Raw genomic sequence first — 22,439 nt, 5'->3', positions numbered from 1 at the left:
TAGGAGTCTATCTAACCCTGTTACCTGAAAAATAAGACAGGCAAGATACAAAGTACAGTGATTACCCCCATTACTACTCTATCTCCATTGCCACTGCCCCAAGGTGCTTAGGTTCCCCTCAAATACTTCCCCTGCCGCAAGGTTTAATCAGTCCCTCACCATTTCTATTTCTGAAGGTTGTTTTTTCTTAACCCGAATAATTTATTGACAGTGAAAAATGCACACCTCCTGCAAAATCAGTTTAGCCTGTGATCCTTGACAAATGGTTCTTGCCAGTGTATTATTCATTTAAAAGGCCAGTGTTTCTTCAATTATAAGGCCATATGGAAGAAGACTTAGGACAAAAACTGGTGGGACTTGAATTCTGATTTTTAATTGATTTATAATCTGTAGTTGCAGTTATGACACACATACTCTTTCCTACAGAGATAAGCCGTTCAGTGTGGGAGGCTGTCACTTGGGCAGGATTTATTTGTTTTTTCTTTTTCCTGCAGGGCCAGTCTTGCCTTTGTGTCTCTGAGAACTGGCTTGTTTAGTTTTGTCTACCTGGACTGAAAAGGTTTAATCTGGCCCTATAATTGGTGATGACTGGTTTACTATATGCAGACTTCACAAATCTCCCTTCAGTGGTTGAAAATCTTGTACCACGGTGGTTAAGAAATCAAGCTCTCTGGAATGAGACAGGTTCAAATCTACTCTGGTCCTTACTAGTTCAGTGATTTTGGAATTTACTCAATTCTCTTTCAACCTCAGTTTCATCTATTCCATGGGCATAATAATAGAGTTTGCCTCCGTGGGTTTTGGGGAGAAATCAGTGAGATATGTGAACGAGGCTGTAAGTTTCTCATATAGAAATGTGCTCAGTGAATAGTAACTACTCTTATTTCAATGTGAACCTGGATTTAGAGCAAGTAGTAGTTATGGGACCTATTGAAATAGGTAAACATGACATTCTAACAATCCTGTGACTTTTCTGGTAAAAAAATACAAAAACAAGTTAAGTGGCTGTTTTATTAATTACAGAATATCCACAACTCTATAACAGAAAACGGAATAATAAATGGTTATCGCTTGCAAACTTTTAATTTGCATTTTTCCCCCAAGACTATCTAGTTTGGAATTAATGGTTTGTTAAGTGCACCCGTACAAAGTGTAAAGGGATAGAGATTTTTTACAATTTGGATTGCTGCACTCCTTGACGCTCCCTAATTTGCTTATACTTTAACATATAACTACAAATGTTTTTTAAAGGTTATTACATCTTCCCACACGGCAAATGCTGCCAAGCTAGCTTACTTTACTAATGGCCCTGGAATGGATATTCATTTTTATCCTTTGCGTTTTTACATTGCACATACAGAAATTCGAGGTATATATGGTGACAACAGAAACTTAAAAAAAAAAAAAGCTGAGAACATTTTAATATATATCCTTTATTATCATTCCATTTAATTGAATACAGCTCTTTACATAAAAATGTTTAATTTTAAAGAAGTTATAGAAACAATAGTAACTTATTAATTCATGAAAGCAATACAGGTATTTTAGAATGCTTAAAGCATTTAAAGTTTTACCTCAACAAACCAAATTTTTTTGATTTAGAGAGTAAGAGGAACAGAAAAAAAAAAAATAAAGATAATGAAAGTAAGCCAGCTGGTTTCAAGCAGATATGAAATTACCACTGTAAAGCTTTGTTTTGTTTTGTTTTGTTTTGTTTTCACAAAAAAAAGGAAGAAAAGTTTAGATGTTAAAAAACAGATTTTAACATATACATACAAAAAAGAGAATGACAGCACATTTGAATAGTAACTTGGGTCCCTGATAATTTTATCAAGCCATGCAATTAAAAAGCCAGCACTGCTTAACTGCAAATTATGAAAACAAATGAAGGATAAGCCCTACATTGAACAAAATTATCTTTTAGAAAAACCAGACAGGCAATCTACTCACGAAGGCTTATTTGCTTTCCATTTTAAAGTACTTTTCAAATGAATTATCTTGTTCATGTCAAAAGCTTAAGTGGCCTCTGCAATTCCAAATATCCCTGATGAAATTGTGCCTATTAGGTGTACCAATTACTTTTATAATGAGAAGACATGAAGGAAGCAGGCGCTTGGCCTGGAAGAGGTGCAATTTTAGATTGTGATGACTAGGAGAAATACAGTGGTTTATAAAAATGTGTAAATTCTGATCCCCAGAACTTGGCCAATGGCCAGTCATCACCAATCATGAGTCCAGGCAGATGAAACTAAACAAACCAGTTTTCACACAAAGAGCGAGGAAGAAGTCTATCAGATTTAGAAATGGTGACCTGAAACAGAGTTATCTTAAGGTCTTTGGTCTGGGAACAGCATCTGAACTCCTGCCCTCAGAGGTCAGCTCAGAAACAGACTTTTCAGGCCTACGTCCATTCTCTTCCAACAGATTTGGCCTTTTAGAGACAATAATAAATATTAAGCAAGCTAACAATTAATGACAACAGGGAATATAAGACTAAAAAGAATTTCACTGAAGAATACTAATCTAATCAGATAAGAAAAATTCCAAGAGATTTTATTCCTAGGGAAATATCATAAATTCAACACTGAAGCGTTTCAACAAAATACAGGAACTCAGTTCAGCATGAATCTACCTCCCAGCCCTGAGCAGGTGGCACCTCATATAGAGGAAATCGCAAAGGGATTTTAAGTATTCACTCTATTACTGAGAGTTGTGGTCCAAGCAATGAGTTCTTTAGCTGAATCTGTATTTTGGTCTATGCCCTCTGGCCAAAGACCACCATGAACATACCTATCATTGAACAAGTTGGGTTAATTGCTCTTTGCAGCAAGAGAGAATACATACTGTGGGGAGATGTGGTGTGTCTCACTAAGAGGGTGTTGGAAAGGATTTATTACAGGTTTTAGGTTTTTGTTCACTGACTTTGGAGCTTTGTCCAGAATTGCACGCTGCTGGGAATAGAGGTACATGTATGATTTGGGTAGCTTAATACATTTAATAAGGTACAAAGAATCGAGGGAGCCTAAAGCTGAAATTGGTGAATGTGCTAATGAATACTGATCCGCATAGGGAGCTGTTGGGTCATTTTTGTGATTTGGATGACTCTCATGTTTTTGTGTCAGACATGATTACAGAGTAGTCTTGTTTTTGTTTTGATTTTTTATGGCCACAGAACGGCCTTGTCTGGTGTTAATGTTCTGTGAAATTGTTTATGTTCCAGCTGTGAGCTCTCATGGGCTGCTTTCCCCTTTCCCAGTAGCTAAAGAAAAAATATGACACCGAGAAGAGGGCTTGCTGAGCTGCGGAAGTAGACATCTCAAAGCAAATGTTGACAGTGCAAATACCATGCAAGAGGGAGCTACTGTCTGGGTATTTCGGTCCCACATTTATGTTTAAACATCCAAATCCTCTAACAACACCCCTTTGTTTTCATGTTCATCAAGGAACTTTTTAACTTTTGTGTGTGTCTTTATATAGGGTAAGAATGTTCTACTTTAACATGATAATCTATGTATTTCTAATAATAAATTATGTTTTAAATTTAAATTCATATTATATTTACATATACTTATATATAATTTTTATATATTTAAATATGTATATTAAGTAGATACTATGTCTCCACTTTCCTCTCTTCTTCCAATATCCAGCTTCCTATTTGCCCAGCCAAATAGAACCCAAAAGTTATTCTGATTTGAACTCATGTCAGAAAAAAACACTCAACCCCCCCAAAATCTAGTCATTTATTCATATGTTTGCTAAGCCTTGGTTTTCTCATTCATAAAAGTAGGATAATACTAATCCCTTATTATACAGCAGGTAACGACTAGTGTATGGTAAAGGTTCAATAAATGACTGCTATGGTTATGATTATTATAATTCCTGCTTCACTTTTCTCTTTCCCTTTGGTATTTTTGGCCCTCATTCAGTGTTTATGATATATATCCCCTACCTGCCTCCCCCTCAGCTTGTTTCAAACTGGACCCATCTCTTCATTCTATACCCCTCCTTCCATTCTACTGCCTAGACTTGAATTTCTGCTCCTTTAGTTGTGTAAACCTGGGCAAGTTATCTAATCATTCTGTGTCTCAACTGACACATCTCTGAAATAAAGAAAATGACAGCTACCTCACAGGGTTGTGGTAAGGATTAAATCAGTTAATATATGTAAAGACTTCACAGAATGCTTGGCATGCAGTAAATGTCCTGTAAATGTTAGCTGCTGTTAGTCTTTTTCTTCTTCCTCAGTGTTATCACCCTTAAACCAGCTTCACACTCTTTATTCCCTGATTAATGACACTACGATGCAACCAAAGCCCTAAGTTAAAGACCCAAAATTCTTGTTTCTCTTCCTGCCTCATCCCCTATATTTAATTGATGATCCAGTCTTGTGCTTTCTGTCTCTGCAAGAGATCTTTCAACTCCCCTCCACGTGCTGCGCTGGTCTGAGTACTCTTCATCCTTTGCCTGTACTGGTCTCCTAATGCATCTTCCCACCTCGGGGCTTTCGCCCTTGAGTCAGTCCATCCCCTCCCTACCTCACAGCCACAGGTCTCATTCTGAAATGCAAGTGTAATTCTAAAAAACACATTATATTTATCATGTGCCAAACACTATTCTGAGAGTTTCATGGTATTAACTCCTATGTTCTCTGTATTCTATGTCTTCTTCCTTTTTCATATTTATTTATTCAATAAATCTTATGTTTATTCAGTAAATCAGGTGCTAGATCAGCCAGAACCTTGCCAGGAAACAGATGACGTGTTCAAATGTGATTTGAGGAATGTGTTTATTTGTAATAGCGGGACTATTTACAATGGTGTGAGTAGCACGCAGGGAAGCCACAGGGAAGGGGCTAGTGACAGCAGGCCTCCACTAGCACCTCTGGGCTTGATGGAGAAAAAGGGAGCTGTGGTCACCAGACCTGGCAGGAGACTCTGGAGGGGACCTTATGACAGGAAGAGTCAGGGAAAGCTAACTCAAGGCAACCACGCAGGGAGGGCCAAGGGAATATTTATCATGATCTCCTTTTTCTCCCTCTAATATCCTGCTTCTCATTTCCCAACCCAAATGCAAGACAAAAGAAAGACAGGAGAGCTCATGGATGTAGTCTCTACAATTCGGCCTCCTGGGACATAGAGCAGTGTGGAAACATGTAACGAGGAGACCTGGAGGGGCAGACCTCAATACAGTGTGAGCAGGCACCTACTACCATGTGGGCAGGTCATTGGACTTTTCATGCCATGACATAGGTTACTCCCTCCCCAAACCCTTGATTCACTGAGTGTTCTAGCAAGAGCAAACAGGACAGATGGGATCCCTATGTTCCTGAAGCTTTCACAAGAGTTGGTCTTAAATGAAGTCTGTAAAATTTATAGGTCCAACCTGTTCTTCTGCCATTTTTTTTTTCATATAAACACCATTCACCAGCCATACAAAACCACCTCCTGTGTCTTCTAGTGGCAGCCGGTAGGAGTATAGGGGGCTTGCACCCACTCTTCTTTGCTTTGGCCCCTTGACTGGAACTAGCCCATGCTTAATCGAACTGCAGAGAAGGCCAGAAATTGTAGAAGAGCAGATGGAATGTTTTAGTGAGTACCATGGACTCCGTCAGATTTTTTTTGGAGCGATTTATGCTTATTCCTAGTTCTTAGCTTTGTTCTATTTCGCAAACCTCTAACATGAAGTCTGCCAGTCAAATGAGATTCTCTTGAGATTTAAGAAAAATGAGCAAAAAAAGGTTTTATCATTAGCTAGTACACATAAGCTAAGAGTGCCTGACTACCTGCCAAGAAGGAGTTTGAGAAATATTCCATTTGTTTTTGTCAAAGGAATTTGTGCAAATAATTTATACCTAGGTTGTGACAGTGGAAGTAAAGAAGACTGAATTTTCTTTGTGGTCACACATGCCAGCTATGAATTTATTGCCTCTGAGCTCCACATTCAGGTTCAGTACCTGCTCTGAGACAGTAGGCTGAATTCCTTTAGGCATTTCTCGACCGTGGTAAGCATGTTAGGCTCTCGGTGAAGGGCACCGGAGGACTCTGCAGGAGGAAAGGTCTCTTGCAGGCTCAGGTTTCTGCATGATCCTGGTGTTGGTCTGCAAGCAGTGAGGGTGTGAGGACATCAGGTGGCACTCTGCTCCAGCCATGCCCCCAGAATGCACAGTCCCTCCCAGGTGTCCCATGACACCTGACTCACCCTGGAGACCACCTTCCCTGGATCCTCCCAACAGGGAAACTGCACACTCCAGGCCTCCAGCCTTTGGAGGTGCTGACTCTGTTGGCATGTCCACCTCCCCAGAGTTTGTCTCCTGAGGCCCTTTCCACAAGGACATGATGTTCAACAGGCCACCTGCCTTAATTCAGGTTTCTCACTAAGGCGGCAGGGTTCAGTAGCTGTGACAGAGACTGTAACAGCTCACAAAGCCCAAACTATTTACCATCTGGCCTTTTACAGAAAGTTAGCTGATTCCTGTTCTAGTCTATTAGTGGAAACACACACACACACACACACACCCTGCAAAGCATCTATTAAATAACTTCTGTTGCCCTACTAGTTTTCCTTCATAAATGTAGTATTTTCATGTTCTTCTTTACTTTCATATGTTAACTCTTTTTTTTTAATGAACATTTACTTTATAAATAAACTCTCAGAACAACTATGAATTGAAACATACCTCCTACTGTGATCTGGGTTACTCTGTAATAAGAACGGTTTTAGGAACAGATATTGGATTTGTACTCTGCCTGCGGTTTTAATATTATCATTCAAGAAAAACAACATTGTTGGAAGGTTATTTTTAAACAATAAGTCCCAAAATATAGCAACCTTTATCAACTCCTATCAAAAAGTCAGGCTTTCATAAAAATAACATGGCCTTTGCATTTGTGGGTAGGGTATTTTATAAAACCAGACAAGATTTCAGAGCTATCCTAATATCTGTTTTTCTCCTCTTTCTGCCTGAACTTTTGCTGTCATCTGCCTTCTTTCTTTACTACACTCTCCATTTTATTGGGGTCAGAGTTGCTGGGAGCAGTGATAATAATGTAATTAATTCTGTTCTTCCTTGGACTAATTTTTCTTGAGATTCTATGGATATGAAAACTGTTATGTTCTAATTTTTTCTACAAAGTATTGTTATAAAAATTATTAAAACATTTCTTTTGTATCATGGCATTTTTAAAGTATTAATTCTATATATCAGCTATTTATCTCCTGAAAATGTGGTATAATTCTTACCAGATATGAATTTAATTTAATGAATTTAATGTGATAAAATTTAATATGATAAATGAATTTAATATGATAAATTTACTATGATAAATTTCAATAGAAAACATTTAGCTTGTTTTTCAGCTTCAAATGTCTAATGAGTGGAAATACTCTAAATAGAGTAATAGGTCAAGGAAAAACTTGTATTTGGGGATCCATGGTCTTTTCTTTGCAAACTTCTGATTTTTTTTTTTTTTTTAACATACTGTTTTCTCTATTTGGTTGTAGTACCATGAAGGTGATCAGTGGATATTTTGCATTTTTAAACTTTCAGAGAAAATATTTTCATTGTTTTAAAACTTCTCTTTAAAAATTGAACATACAAAAATTAGAAAGTCATGATGAGTGTCCTCACTGTCACATGACATCTAGCCATCAGATTGTTTTCCAAATTTTTCATCAGCACAAGTTTAAAAAATGGCATTGGTAAATACTGTATTCCAGGTATGAGACAGAAGTGGTATAGACACTGTTTATCTGCTCGAATTTCCACGATGGCCATGAGGGTAGGGGCCTCATCTGGTTTTGCTCATCACTTTATTCCCAGATCGCACAGTAGCTTCTCAGTAACTATTTGTGGAATAGTGTATGCTCGGACTCTCACACCTCCCCAAACCCTTAGCTATCTTGTTCCATGATTAATCTCATCCTTCAACCTCTCCCTCTCAGCAAAATGAACAAATCCATTAAGCAAAATCCCTCTGCTCACCCAGTCCTCAGCTACCTGCCCTGTCTTACTTTTCTACTTCACAGCCAAACCATAAAACCCCCTTAGAGACAAGAGAACTGAAGAAGAGAAACAGTGAGTTTGATCTCACAGAAGCCCCAGCTCCAACCTTTGCCAAAAGCCCTTATTTCCAGGGATATAAAGAAAAAAAAAAAAATTTCCTCACAGAGCTGGTATTCCCTCCTGAACACAGGACCTGGGTGTGTAGAATCTATCTACAGCTCTGCTCAGTTACACCTCTGAGCTTCAGCGTCCTGCAGTGAGACCTGTCATCCAAATTGATTCTGGCCAAGGAAGATTTTTGGATATTACATCGGCTCCAGTTTGAGTTCAGACAAAACACAAATGTATGGTTCTATGTGGGGTGATGATTGTGGCACTTTCTGTGGTCTGAAAAATATTTGAATACAATAAAAAATAATTATTATCCTCAGCTATATGTAGGTGAGATAAAAGAGCACAAACTAGAATGTTCAAAGTGAGAACTAAAACTAAACAGAAACTTGGGAGTCATCTAAGGCTTGATGCTGATACCAGGCAATGGCAGGGTATTATTATGGTGCCTAAGTGAACTGAAATTTGCCTAAGTGAATTTTTCCTGAAAACCCAGGAAAAAGAGGAAAAGGAATGATTTTAAGGGGATGATGAATGATAAGGAAATGGTAATATTTATCCATATACCTGATTGAAGATTTGTATCAAGCAGTTGATTTCAGAGCAGTGATTTAACCAGAACAAGGGTTTTTATGAAACCATAGCATGGAATTATGATGACAGCAGTGGATACCCAGAATCAGAACTGCTGTAGATGCAGCTAACATATGAAATGTGTCTGATTTTACTACCACAGGAATTTTCATAAAGTAAAATTCGCAATATTAGGAAATTTTATGATAAACTGTGAAAATCTTTAACATACAACAGAACTATCTCCCAGAAAAAATCATTTCAAGCAAGAACATTAAAAATATTGTGGACTAAATACTGGGGAGTAATTGTTTATGCTGAGGTTAAATACTGATTCAAAGACAATGTAATTGTGTTTACTCCTTGCATCTGATCCATCGAAGATTCAATTCACCTGCTGACTCGTGCTTACACTAAAAAAAAAAAAAATCCGAAGTGGTCTGTAGAGTGCTTTGGTAGGATTTGCTTTAATGTGAAATAACTTCTAAGCAAAGGCACATACACAAAAGCTATCTGAATCAAAAATCTAAAAATCCATCAAAGAAATCAGCTGCAAGAAGTCTTTATTGTATTATTGTACTGTTTAGGATACCACTTACCAATTTTTTATGATATAGGATTCACATGAAAGGCATTTAAGATAAAATACAAAGTAAGAAGATATGTCTGGCCTGAATGCAACACATGTTGTCTCATTGTCTTTGTGCATGAAATACACTGTTGAGCCACTGGATAAACTACCTGAGCCCCTTAGCTTCAACACTTATAAAATGGGGAAAAATCTGTTAGTCTTTTCCCAAGATTACTGGGTAGATGAATTAGTTATTAAAGCACTTTGTAAAGAAAATACCAATGCAAATTAACGGCGTTAAGCATCCTTATTCATTTTGTGCTTTTAAAAAGAAAAGCTTGTAAGACCAACAAATTCAAAAAAGAAAAGTAACCTTTTCTGATTCTCTAAGTTTTGAAATGGTTTAAAAGAATTTTTGACCTAGAGGTTATTATGCTGAGTGAAATTAAATCAGACAGAAAAAGATAAATACCATGTGATTTCACTTATATGCACAATCTAAGGAACAAAAAGAACAAGCTAATCAAAAACAGACTCACAAATATAGAGGACAATCTGGTGATGACCACAGGGGAGGGGGGTTGGGGGTGGTGAAGAAAGGGGTGAAGGGTTAAAGTACAAATTAATGGTTGATAGATGTGATGGGAATGGGGAACACAGCACAGGGGATGCAGATAGCACTAATGTAATGGCTAGGTGTGGAGCCAAAGGAGATAAATGGCAATCAGGGGGATCATTTCATTAACTATATAAATGTCTAACCAATGTACTTGTAGACTTGAAACTAATAATAAAATAAATTTAAAAAAAAAAAACAACTTTGCCATTCAATAAGTACCAGTTCATAAAGCTCTGGGGAAGTCACCTTTGAGGATAAGCATTACCATGTTCTTAGCAATAAATAAAACCTCTCAATTTCTCTAAAGTCGATATGATGCTGAAAGAAAATAATTATTTCTCTTCTTTATTCCTTAAAGACTTCATTTTGACCACATTTTCAATAAGATTCTCATTCTGTACCTTAATGGTAGTTCCTTAAAACCCAAGTTTTAAATACTTGCTTCCCTTCTGATCATAAAACAGATTATCATGTTTAGATATTATCAGGAACACGGAGGATCTTGGTGTAGAACATTTATTTATTTATTTCACGAAACAAAGTTTAGGTCAGTGGGAAATAATTTTAATCCAAGAATTGTACATTTTCTTCCCACATATCTCGCTTTGTATTAGGAAATGATATTGTAATCCATTTCACCATAGCATTACAAAATATTTACAAGAAAATATTAAAAATAATTCAAACACAAAAGGCAAGATGGGGTGAAATAAACGTTTTTCCCCAAATCTCTACTCCAGTGCCCACAGCACACAACAAGAGAATCAAAACAAACAGGTACCAAAGATCCCCTGATAACAAGTTTCCAAAGAACTGGAGAGGGGAGGAAACTGGATGAAAGTGGTGGTAAGAAGGGAATGGATGTCAGCAGCACTGCTTCAGTAACCAATCTATTCTGAGTGAAAGAACCTCTCGTATATGCAGTGTATTCCAAACAAAGCTAAACTTTAAGATAGTCCTTCAACTGAAATTAATTAGAAAATACCCTGACAGTCAAAGTAGTTCTTTTGCCTAAGTTTCCTAAGAGCCTCTTTCTTCATGAACCAAAGAGGAACAGAAGTGTGTTCAGGCATCAAAAATTGTCACAGTAACCCTTCCATCTCTTTCATGAAAGCTTCATACACGTCATCCTTAGTTTGTACTGAGACAGGAACAGATGGACCAGATTTGGGGGCTGCTTTGGCAAGAGGCACAGCAGAATCATCCTCTGACTTTCTTTGGGGAGCAGCACTAGCCCCTTTATTCTCCCGACGGACCCTCAGTGCGGTGGGCACGAATCGAGTAATCTCTGCCTTGGGATTAGTGATCTGTGGTTTGGCACTGATGGTTGCTGTGGCTTTCTTCTCAATGGTGGCTGCGCTTGTATCATCCGCCTTGGGTCGCTGAATCAAGTTGGGTGGAGCACTTAAAACTCCTGGGTTTGGCAAGGGAGCCGGTGGGAAAAGGCCAGGTGGGGCGGGTCCGAGTGGAGGCACCAAAGGTGGGCGCATCATGCCAGGACGAGGTGGAGGGATACCTGAGTGAAAGAGAAAACAGGCCGATGAACAAATACCACAGGAACTAATAAAATGTAACTGCGATTAAGAATGTTAAAAACACATGTTAACGAGTTTTAAAAAATGGACAATTTACATAAAATAAGCTGAAATAATGGCTGCTTGCTATTTGAAACTCAGGAACGTATTCTGATAATAAGGAATATTTTATTACAAAATAATATTCACCTTCAGTCTGTATTTTGTACTTTATAGCAGTAATGTTTTCTTCCTCTCTAAATAATTTACTGTTTTAAAATATAAAGTAAAACTGAAACACCAACAGGTTCAAATATGATTTCAAAATGCTCAAATTCAAATTTGACAGCCCAAGAGTCTATTCTAGTTGTAATGTGCATATGCTATCACGGCCAAGGTTGGGGGTTTGATTCTCACGCATTACTTACTGATTTTCACATGTCTCCTCTCCCTAAAACACTAACTCCGTGAATGAGAAATAAGAGACTGTAACTAATCACAATATGTCACTATTCCTAGAAAAAGATTCACGTCCCATTGATGGTTCAGACATACCATCATCATTTTACTAAGTACTGCAGGTCTAATTTTCTTCAAATGACACTTTTAAGATTGAAGGTACCAAATTTTATCAAATCTGAGACACAGCTTCTTAATATAAACTCATAAATATTCTGTATACAACTAAGAGAGAGAGAAATAAAAAGTCCAAGCTGGGAAGCTTAAAATACCTTCACATTAAACTAACACAGCGTAGTAAACCAGAAATATACTTGGCTCACATAAAAAGACCAGAAGGAAATTTCCTTATCTAGCATCGATAATGGGTAGAGAGGAAAAAAACTCTCCCTTGTGATTTTCAAATTTAAGTTGGTACTTATGCAGATGTATGGAGTGACTTTACAATTATAAGTGAAAACTTAAAAAATAAAAAAATCTCAAATGAGAGAATTTAATCCAAAGTGGTCTCTAGCTGGCAGAAGTCCTTCAAGTGACAGACACAGTGCAAATACTCTATGAAAAAACTCAACTTCAAACCAGGCCAATAGCAGTAAAAAAAAACATCATTTTAAGATACTCCATCATTTCAGGATACTGAAATGTGAAAACTGTCTTACAACAAATGAAATATAGTAGAAAAATGTTATGGAAATCAAAAGCTTTACCTGGTGGTGCAGGGGGAGGTAGCCGTGGTGGGGGTCCCCGGGGAGGAGGGCCAGGAGGCAGACCTGGAGGTGGCCCTGGGGGAGGGCCAGGGGGTCGGCCTGGTGGTGGTCCTGGAGGTAAAAGTCGGGGTAAAGGCCCTCGGAGTCCTGGCATTCCAGGTGGTCTCAGGAATGGAGGAGCTCCTGAAGAGAAAAATAATAAGTTAATGTTAAACAAATAGATATGAAGTAGTAACTGTGGTATAAATAAAGGTTAACTCACACGTGGTTTGATCTATAACTTTAACCTGAAATCAAATAACTTCAAAAACTGATTGAAACATATAGAAGCAAAATCTATCTAACATATATCTGAGCACCAGAGATAAGATATTGAATTTCTTACAGATTTCTCTTTGACAAAAAGGATACTAAATCCAACAGGGGCTGGAAACATACAAAGATGAGAATTCTTAAATGGTTCCAACATGAGCTGAAAATGGACTACAAAGTAAAGTGCTTCAAGGAACTCCTGAAACTCTAAGATAAAGACAGGACCACTGAGAATGACATAAGATAGGTAATTTTGCTTTGCATCAATAAGATAAATTCAATCAAGAAAATTTAACTGGCTGACTGTAGGAGAAGGAATAAAATCATAAAGAACCAAGATGTTCTATATGTTGTTTCAACTGTAAAAAAACTTTTTATACTTTTAAATCTCATTAACTGATCACTTTTGTCTCTAACTATAAAGATTACACTGACATCCGATAATCCCCAAACCAAAGAAGGATATGAGATAGTATTTATTGTATCTTAGTCCCATTGGCTCCCAATTTAGAACTGGGTCAACCTGCAATATTAAAAAGTAGTACTAAAGAAACTCTTGGTTACTAAATACTCCAGTTTCTGCCTGCTAGAATCAGAACTGAAGAATGTTGAAAAGTGAAGAGCTTGAGAAAAAAGATGGCTGTCAGGTGTACTATGAGTTGCAAACAATGCTGTAAAAATAAACTAACTGCACTTATCCTTTGAGAATCCTTGATTTCTTAGGGAACTGCACTAGGAGGAAACAAAAAAACATCAATACCAATGATATATAGTTTTGGAATGACTTCACTCTAACCACATGCAGATTTAATTATTTATCCACAACATGTAAATGCTTACCTGGAGGTGGTCCAGGAGGAAGGCCTGTAGGTGGTCCAGGAGGCCGTAAAGGTGGAGCTGGAGGTGGTCCAAGTGGAGGTGGTCCTGGCATGGGAGGTGCTTGTATCTGAGAAGGAGGAACAGACTGTGGGGGAGCTTGTTGCTGTGAGGCAGTGGACGTGCCATCAGAAAGAGATTCCTCTTTATGCTGTTTTTGTGATTGCTTTTCTGCTTCAGAATCATCAGAATCATCTTCATCATCGTCCTCTGAAAATTCCTCTACTTCTCGTCCCTCCTCAGGTATTTCCTGACCTGAAAGAAATTTTAAACCAGGTAAATACAGTTGATTAATTTTTCACAGGCTGTAAAAGAACGATGCCTGAAGACACATGCTTAATAAATGCTTCTTTAAAATTAACAACCAAATAGTCTTCGTCAATAAAATACTTAAAATGCAGAAGAGCAAATAGTATTCCGCTCAACTATGCTACTGTAGCATAGTGGAATGAGCCCAGGCTTTAGAACAGGACAGACTTGGATTTAAATGCTAGTATAACCACATACTAGCTGTAACTCTGGGCAGCTTACTTTAATGTCTCCAAACTTAATTTTTTGTAAAACAAGGATTTGTTTCTTAGTTAGTTCAAGGTTGCTGGGTTACTAAATAAGAAAAAGTATGTAAAGCAACTGGCATGAGGAAATACCAAAAGGTGATTTGCTACTCTTTCCCTGCCTTACCTGCCATTCGAAGCATCATAGCTTGAAGAGGAGTCAGCTCCTTCATGTTCTTCTTTTTCTTCCTTGATTTCCCAGGCATATCCGCAAATCGTACACTCAGACCTGAGGGGCCAGAGGAGAGAGAGGGGTGAATTAGCATCAACAAAAATCGGTAAATACTATATAACAAATAAGACCAGAATACACAAAAATGAAATGGCAGTCAAAGACCTACTCACTAAAAGGCATCTGGCTGAACTAATTATACAAGGAAATTCAGCCAAACATTAAGTTACAGAAATTTCCTGTAAAAGGGCACAGAAGATGGAATGCTATCCAGAACTCAGGAAGCGATCATAATATCGGTACCAAAACTAAACCACTGGCTACCATAAAATATAAACAGATGGCATCCAACAGTGTTTTAAAAAGTCATAAGCAAGTAAGGTTGGTCCCAGAAATGCAAGATGGCTTAATATTAGAAAAGCGATTCATGACAATAAACAACTTAAAGAAAAACTGTAATGACACCCCAACAGGTGCTTAAAAAGCATTTGTGATAAAGAAAAACTGTAACGACACCCCAACAGGTGCTTAAAAAGCATTTGTGATAAAAGCTCTTAGCTAACTAGGACCAGAGAACTTACCCTGAGGAAAGCTATTCTCTACGTGCTTTTAAATGTCATACTAAATGGTGCACGGTCAAGAGCCTTTTTACTTGGGAAACATTTATAAGAGGCTAGGCGTTCCATGTGGGCAGGGCTTTAGTTTTGTTTACATCCTTGGTGGCTACAAAAAATGCCTTGCGTATAGTAAAAACTCAATAAATATAAGCTGAATGACTGCTGAATCATTGGACAGCTATTTTCAAGCAAGTGTGCACTGATGAATGTGTTAAGATAAATCAGTTATCAGAAAGAGGAAAATTAGGCAAAGACCAGATAGTCCTAGAGGAAATGGAGCTGCTGTGGCTCTAATGGCTTTCTATTTTCTAGTACTAGCTCTTACATAAGGGTCCCTTATAACTTTTCATTACAAACTCTATCTACCTTTTTAACCTTTATTGTTTATAACCATGAATCTTAAGAAATAGGAGAAAAAAACTGTCACCATTATAAATACTAATTTCAATACATAAATACTGTGTTGTAGGGTACAAAACCAATTCTAAAAAAGACTATTGGGGTTTGACAGATTATACATTTTTGTATTGTTCAGTACCTATTACAATGCTTAAAATTTTCTTGAATATCGTAACTTTTGAATATCATAACTTTGTAAAAGAATATGTAACTGTTTAAGTTTATAATAATCAAACACATAATATACATTATAGGTATGCTTCCATTAAGTCATGACTTCACTCACAGGCATACCTGCATAATTATGGTTCTAGTTCATGTAATATACCATGAACATGTAAAATTTAAAAGGCTTCAATTGTAGATATTTAAACAGACTTACTAAATAACGTGAATGTTTTTCTCAATATAGTTACAGTTATTCTCCTTTCCTATACACACCCATGAGTACATGTTGTTAAATAGCTATTATCTGAGTGAATATTCTTTTTATTACATATACTACTTAATTTATTTTCTTTACATCCACCAAGTACTATGTGTCAAGAACTTTGAGTTTGCTGAGATATAAAGATGAATACAGCTCCTTTTAAGAAGCTTGCAATTACTTTCATAGATGCATTAATACATCAGGACCTTTAGCTTATGTGCCATTTATTAATCAGTATCATGGAACTTTCATCTGCACATACCTGACTTTTTTTCTTCATTGTTTTCTCTCTCATTATCATCCCGGTGCACAAATTCATCCCCTTCACTTTCTCCATCTGACCTGTCGGTGTCGCTGTCATCAGTACTGTCATCATGCTTATCTTGATCCATGTCCTCTGGATAGCCATCATCTTCACTGGTACTGGAAATATCATCATCATGACCCCGCTGAGCTGAAAAGGGAGAAGGGAGCAGGGAACAATATGATTGGATCCTCCACTACATGGTCCCCCAAAACAGAGAAAAATATGTTATGTAACTTACAATAATTTAATTGTTTTAAAAATTTCTGTATACGATCTCAGCTATTCATATAGTCTGGCAATATTTTCATTTGGCAATAGTTCAAAGGATTTGAATTTGACAAATACATACACAATCATTGGGACTGTATATAATACTCTAGTCTGATGACAATAAAGCTGAGAGGGGAATAGGTATCCAAGTCTTCGAGAATTGGCAGTAAGAGAGTGACACCTCTAAGAAAAACCTAATTTAAAACACAATAAACATTTCTATACTTTGTTATGTATGATGTTTTTATTTGGGTAGATCCTATGATTTTTCTATCTGTGAGTATGTACATAGTATCCTCATTTATCACCCAAGTTCTAAGGGTGGTGAATAAGGGTTACACACAGGGCCAATATAAAAAAATGACAGTGGAGAGGTTACAAAAGGAACAGTCACTCCTTACCAAGTTCTGGGCTGTATAACATGTCTTCATCTCGTCGACGAGGGGGAAGATCTAGGGCAAAGCCCACTTTACGGCCATACATTTGCAAGACTTGAGGAGGAGGTGGCCCAGGGGGAGGACCTGGGGGCTTCCTGCCAGGGGGCAAACGCGGTACACCATGACCAAGAAGAGGAAGAATAGAAACTGCTCGAGTTGGAGGTCTGTAATGAAAATTTTACAGTAATCGCATTAACAGTGATAAGATCCTTACCTGTTCTAAACAATTTTCAAGAGATTTCTTATATTTATTTCAAATGAGGCACTGCCTACATTCGCATTGTCTTTAATGTTCCACTGCACTAATTTTAGCACTAGACAGTCAAGAACTGCTTTTAATATATGTTATTTGATTGTGCTACCACTTCCTTACCCATAGGCTGAGGTCTTCTTAAGGATGGAGGGTGGCTGGGCACCAGGAAGTGGAATGTCCTGGATCAAGATGTTGGAAGGAGCATGTGGCATATCTGGCAAAGGAATACTCTCTACTTCCACATGCTGAGCATTCTGAAACAGAGAGAATCTTTCAAAATTAGGATAAGAGTAATCCATAAACTCAACACTAAAAATTCAATGTCAGCTGTTTCATAAACTGATTTGCTTTCCACCTAACATAAATATCACAAAAAAACAAGGATAGCAAGCTTTATCAACACTTCCCAAATCTGCCAATAAATTGAAAAAAATCATATCTCCTCTAAAAGAACAAAACCCAGCTGTTTTTCTCCCCGCTGTTATCAACTAATTCTTTTTGGCTATGGTTTGAAATAGCTATTTAGAAAAGTCCAACAATTAAAGTACCTAGTACCAAAGCCATCTTACTTAATTTTCTAGTGATATAAACATATCGATTAACTTAGAAATAGTATATATCCAGTGGTAGAGGTTAGGCTGCAAAATTAGTCTACCTTTAATGAATTTCTGCCATGTATTAGCTGTGTGACTGAGCAAGTTACCTTAATTTACTTTTCTGTAAAATGAGACCCATACTACCTACTTAAAAATTATAGCATTCGTTTTTTATAATTTTAATTTGAGGCAAAATTACAAGGAAATGTACCAATGAGTTTTGATAAATGCGCATACCTCATACTCCTTCCCAGTCAATTGCTAACACTATCCTAAGGCAAGCACTGCTACAAATTTTTTCTTCCATAGATTATGTTTGCTTGTTCTAAAAATTTCATACAAATAGAATCATAACTATGAAAGCAGCTCAGTATGTTTCTGAGATTTAAAAAATCTGGGCTGTTGCCAGTTTCTGGCTATTACTATGTTAGCTGAGGGATTAATTTCTCTTGTGCGTGTTTAGTTTGACAAGAAACTGCCAAGAGGAAGAGGTTCAACACGATCAATTCTCCCATTAACAATTTTAAGAACAAGTCTAAATATAACATTTTAGTTTCTCTGAAAAGAAACTTGATTACCTTGACAGCATCAAAATATTGGCTAAGTTGAGCCCTCTTCTGTTCATACTCTACTTCCAGTTTTCTCAGTTCTTTGTAAATATCTGGATTTTCTTTTTCATAGAGTCGTAGAATACGTTCAAAGGTTTCACGCAGCTTTTTACGCTTGTCTTTCAGGACCTTCTCATTTAACTGTGGCTGTTGCACTGGGTTAAACTCTGAGCAAAAAGAGCAGATTATATATAGAGTTAAACACAAAAAGGTCACTTCAATTAGGTATCAATAAACTATGACATTTAATAAAAATCTTCTTGTCTACGGCCATGCCACCCTGGACATGCCCGATCCTGGCTGATCTCAGAAGCTAAGCAGGGCTGGGCCTGGTTAGTACTTACTTGTATGAGAGACCACCTAGGAAGACCAGGTGCTGTAGGCATTAAAAAAAAAAATCTCCTTATATGCTAACATTTTTAAGAGGGAGTTTGACACCAGATATACTCTTCAATTTAAAAGAAACTGCAATAGATATTAAACTTCCACCCTTTTAGCATGGCCATTAATTTTACTTTCTTTTCTAAGAAATGTCACCTAATTGATATTATCATTGTAATAGAGATCAATTTTCATTCTTCTATGCTAACAACCTGATATAGCGAAGCTTTAGCCAGACACAAGTGTGTTTACATACTACACTGGCTCTATCATTTAATTCTGAGATCTTGGGCACTTTACTTGAATTCTCTATTATTTAGATTCTTCATCTGGAAAATGGAGAAATCAACTACTCCTTAACAAAGCCCTGATTAAATGGGATCACAAATAAAATATCCAGTGGTATGTGAATTACCACTTGACTATTATTTTTATAATGGACTGTGTTTTTTGTGTGCTACCATATAACCCTTTCTCTTCTCATATGTTCAACATAGGGCTTAATTGCAGGTCCCCTACCCCAAAAGGGATGGAGCAGCATAAGACTTTCAGGCCTGCCTGGTCAATCACACCTGCCCCCCTCCACCTACCTAGCTAGATCATAAGCACATCATCCAAATTGAAACTAGATCCTTGAGATTTTTAAATGTAGATGTGGGGGAGAGAAGCTCTCACAAGCAGGGATGAAATAAACCTAGAGCTATCTGTGGCCTTGTCTCCCAACCACCACTAATTCCACACACATATTCCACCTCCCATCCCAAGAAGTTCATTAGCAGTATGCTGAATAAAGCTAACAGACAAAAGACCAGACAGATGGACAAATGGACAGTCTTGATAATGATATCTGGGTTTTCAAAGCCAGGTTCTCTCTCGGATTTCCCTATTTTGGGAGTTAACATACACTTTTTTCTGCTTAAACTGGTTTATACTGAGTTTTACAAATTATTCTTAAGAGTGCTATTAAACAATGTTCCCTTCTCCCCCTTTTTTTCTTCTTAAGGAATAACAAGTTTAATTATTTTCTTCTCTAAATCTTATTAACTAGAATACTTATTCAAAACCAGAAGGTACAATTTTACACCATAATATTCCCTAATGTGATTAATAAAACTGCTGAATGCCTGAGTTGTAAGCCCAGCTTTGCGACTTCTTCACAGAGACCTTGAGAAAGGTACATAATTCTTCTGTGTGTTTCCTCAACTGTAAAACAGGGACAGTACCGTATCTACTCAAAAAAGTTGTGAGGATTAAATGAGAACACAAGAAAAAGAAACTGGTACACAGCGAGGTAAGAAATCAGTAAGCTTCAGTTATTACTATTATCTTCTTTTAAAAGCACATAAATCAATTTAGGGTCATTTAATAGGTAACATCCTGATACTCCAGGGATAGCAATTGTCCCTACTGCAGTTTATGACAGGGGCAACAAGTGGATCAGTTACAGCTGACCTGGGAGACTTGGCATCACACAGCCTGACCCAGAACTCCTGCCCAGACTCTGCCACATTTTATTTCAAAGCCTGTAGTACTGCAACCACACATAACTGGATTTTTTGAAATCCCATTTAATGAGTCATTGAGGAGATCCATTGTACCTCTTTCACTTAATGTTTCTGGGCAAACCATCGAAACTGGGTATCTTTGTAAACAAAACTTTTAAAAAAGGGAAAACTAAAAATCCCACGTTCTAATGTTAACAAAATAGGCATTTGTGAGATGGGATAACATATACAGTGGCAGCATTACAGAGATTGATTTTCAATAAACCTTGGATGCAAGGAAAGATAACATGCAGTTACCCCATGTGATTCCAGTTATGACAAAGCAGTGATAATGAATATGCATATGATGAGACTGAATTATTCTATGAAATGTAAAAAAGGGGGAGAAATCTTAATATGGTATTTTATAAAATTTGATTTTAAATATTTGATGATTTCTTCTATATTCTTATTAAGTGGTCAATTATCTTTCTATCTTCCCACTGGAAAAAATGGGAAACTGATATACTCATGGTAGCCTAACGTTTAGATTTACATGGTAGCTGCCAACATTAAAAAACAAAACAAGACAAAAACCCCAAAGTTATTTCAAAAGCCAGATTTTGGTCTTCTCTAGAAAAATGAGCTGGCCAAAGTGGGCTTTCATTACCTCCTAATAAGAACTAGCTCAAGCTAAATAATGGCTACCCTCTTATTCTAGACAAGATCTTCAGTTTACAATAGCTCCCCACCAATCCATTTTGTCTTCCTGATACTAAAACTAAATCCAAGTGTCAAATGTCATCATGCCTTTCTGTTTCTCTTATGCCTGTCTGCTTCACTCATTATCTGCCTGTGTATCATCAGACTGCTGCTGTAAAATCTAGCCTTTTAATTGATTCTTACCCATTTCATCTAATTTCTCCATGTCCCGGATAATCTGTTTGGGATCCTTCATTTTTAAAACAGCAGCTCGTACCATCATGCGTTGTTTTTTGTTCTTAGAAAAAGGAAAGAGGAGTATGTCAAGAAGCTGGACACTCATGAGTTATTTCAATTTGCTTCAAGAATCTATTTAAATTAAAGTTGAACTTCTTGATTCGATCACTTGTTTCAACCACCAGGAATAGAGCTACGTAATTACCTACTCTCAAAATTGTTTCAACTTTATACAAAAAGGTAAATAAGTATTATTTACTAGATATGCTTTCTGAGGCAAATATTTGTGAGAGCTAAAGTGGTTACTTTTATTATAAGTCTTTTAAACAAAGGTTTTCAGCCTTTGCAGGATTTTTTGCTAAATAATGCAACAAGAACATACAACTGGAAATGATTAAAAATCTGAATTTTCTCAATGTATTAAGGAATGATTCCAAAAAGTAAATCTTTATTCTGAGGAAGCACTTTGCCATCAACTCAATAGCTACATAACCCAAAAATGAATGCACAAAGCTATTTAGCATATTTATTTTCATCCATTAATTCAGTAGCTTTTAAGAAAGCAATATCTATTATTAACAAAAAAGAATTACTTTTAAAAGTATTTACGTATCTCACTGGGAAAGGTATTCAAATAAACAATGTTACAATGACCCATTGGGACTTATCTGCAAGTTTATTTAGGTCAGTTTCCAAGTACAAATGGTACCCAACTTACCATGGTTTGATTTAGGATTTTTTTTTGTGACTTTACAGTGGTGCTAAAGCCATACACATTCAGTAGAGACTGTATTTCAAATTTTGATCTTTTCCTGGGCTAGCCATATGCAGTATGATATTCTCTCATGATTCTGGGGCAGCAGCAATATGATTCTGCTCAACTGTAGGGTGATGTTAGTGTTCTGAGCATGTTTAAGGTAGGCTAGGTGTATTAAACATATTTTCAACTTAATGTGTTTTCAGCTTACAATGGGATTTTTGGAACTTAACGCCATCGTAAGTCAAGAAGCATCTATACGGTATTCTGGTTTAGTAAATTTCATGGTTTGGCAAATAACTGGAAATATTATTTTGAAATCCACCAATTCCAAATGTTAAGATGTGCCAAACAAGACTATAGCTAATTTGATGCATCTGAAATCATACCTTCTTTAGTTCTCTCTTCCGGGCTTCTTTTCCTAGAGAGAGAAAATAAAACTTTCAAATCTTGAACATTATTCTAGTAGTTTCTCAACAGAGATAATT

At 36.9% G+C, this 22,439-nt stretch overlaps 1 protein-coding gene and 1 pseudogene across 3 annotated transcripts in view; one reads left to right on the top strand and one right to left on the bottom strand.

Moving 5' to 3' along the window:
• Positions 1 to 10,379: 10,379 nt before the first annotated feature.
• The window catches only part of WBP11 (WW domain binding protein 11), a 14,324-nt gene continuing 2,264 nt past the window's right edge, over positions 10,380 to 22,439 (bottom strand). Inside the window, exons 3-12 of one of the 3 annotated variants that reach the window (XM_011375977.2) lie at positions 22,341 to 22,372; positions 21,162 to 21,255; positions 18,361 to 18,557; positions 17,307 to 17,440; positions 16,898 to 17,097; positions 16,182 to 16,373; positions 14,429 to 14,530; positions 13,712 to 14,002; positions 12,560 to 12,742; positions 10,380 to 11,395 (exon numbers count right to left, since the gene is read on the bottom strand). In XM_011375977.2, coding sequence (XP_011374279.1) covers positions 10,962 to 11,395; positions 12,560 to 12,742; positions 13,712 to 14,002; positions 14,429 to 14,530; positions 16,182 to 16,373; positions 16,898 to 17,097; positions 17,307 to 17,440; positions 18,361 to 18,557; positions 21,162 to 21,255; positions 22,341 to 22,372 — 1,859 coding nt within the window. In that variant the 3' untranslated portion in view covers positions 10,380 to 10,961. The remainder of the gene's footprint in view (positions 11,396 to 12,559; positions 12,743 to 13,711; positions 14,003 to 14,428; positions 14,531 to 16,181; positions 16,374 to 16,897; positions 17,098 to 17,306; positions 17,441 to 18,360; positions 18,558 to 21,161; positions 21,256 to 22,340; positions 22,373 to 22,439) is intronic. The other 2 variants (XM_011375976.2, XM_011375978.2) reach the window with 2 other exon arrangements.
• Positions 18,653 to 18,775, top strand: LOC111729826 (annotated as a pseudogene).

This window comes from Pteropus vampyrus, unplaced genomic scaffold (assembly GCF_000151845.1).
Source record: "Pteropus vampyrus isolate Shadow unplaced genomic scaffold, Pvam_2.0 Scaffold283, whole genome shotgun sequence".
NCBI classification, from domain to species: domain Eukaryota; kingdom Metazoa; phylum Chordata; class Mammalia; order Chiroptera; family Pteropodidae; genus Pteropus; species Pteropus vampyrus.
This window is presented reverse-complemented; position numbering and strand designations above follow the sequence as displayed.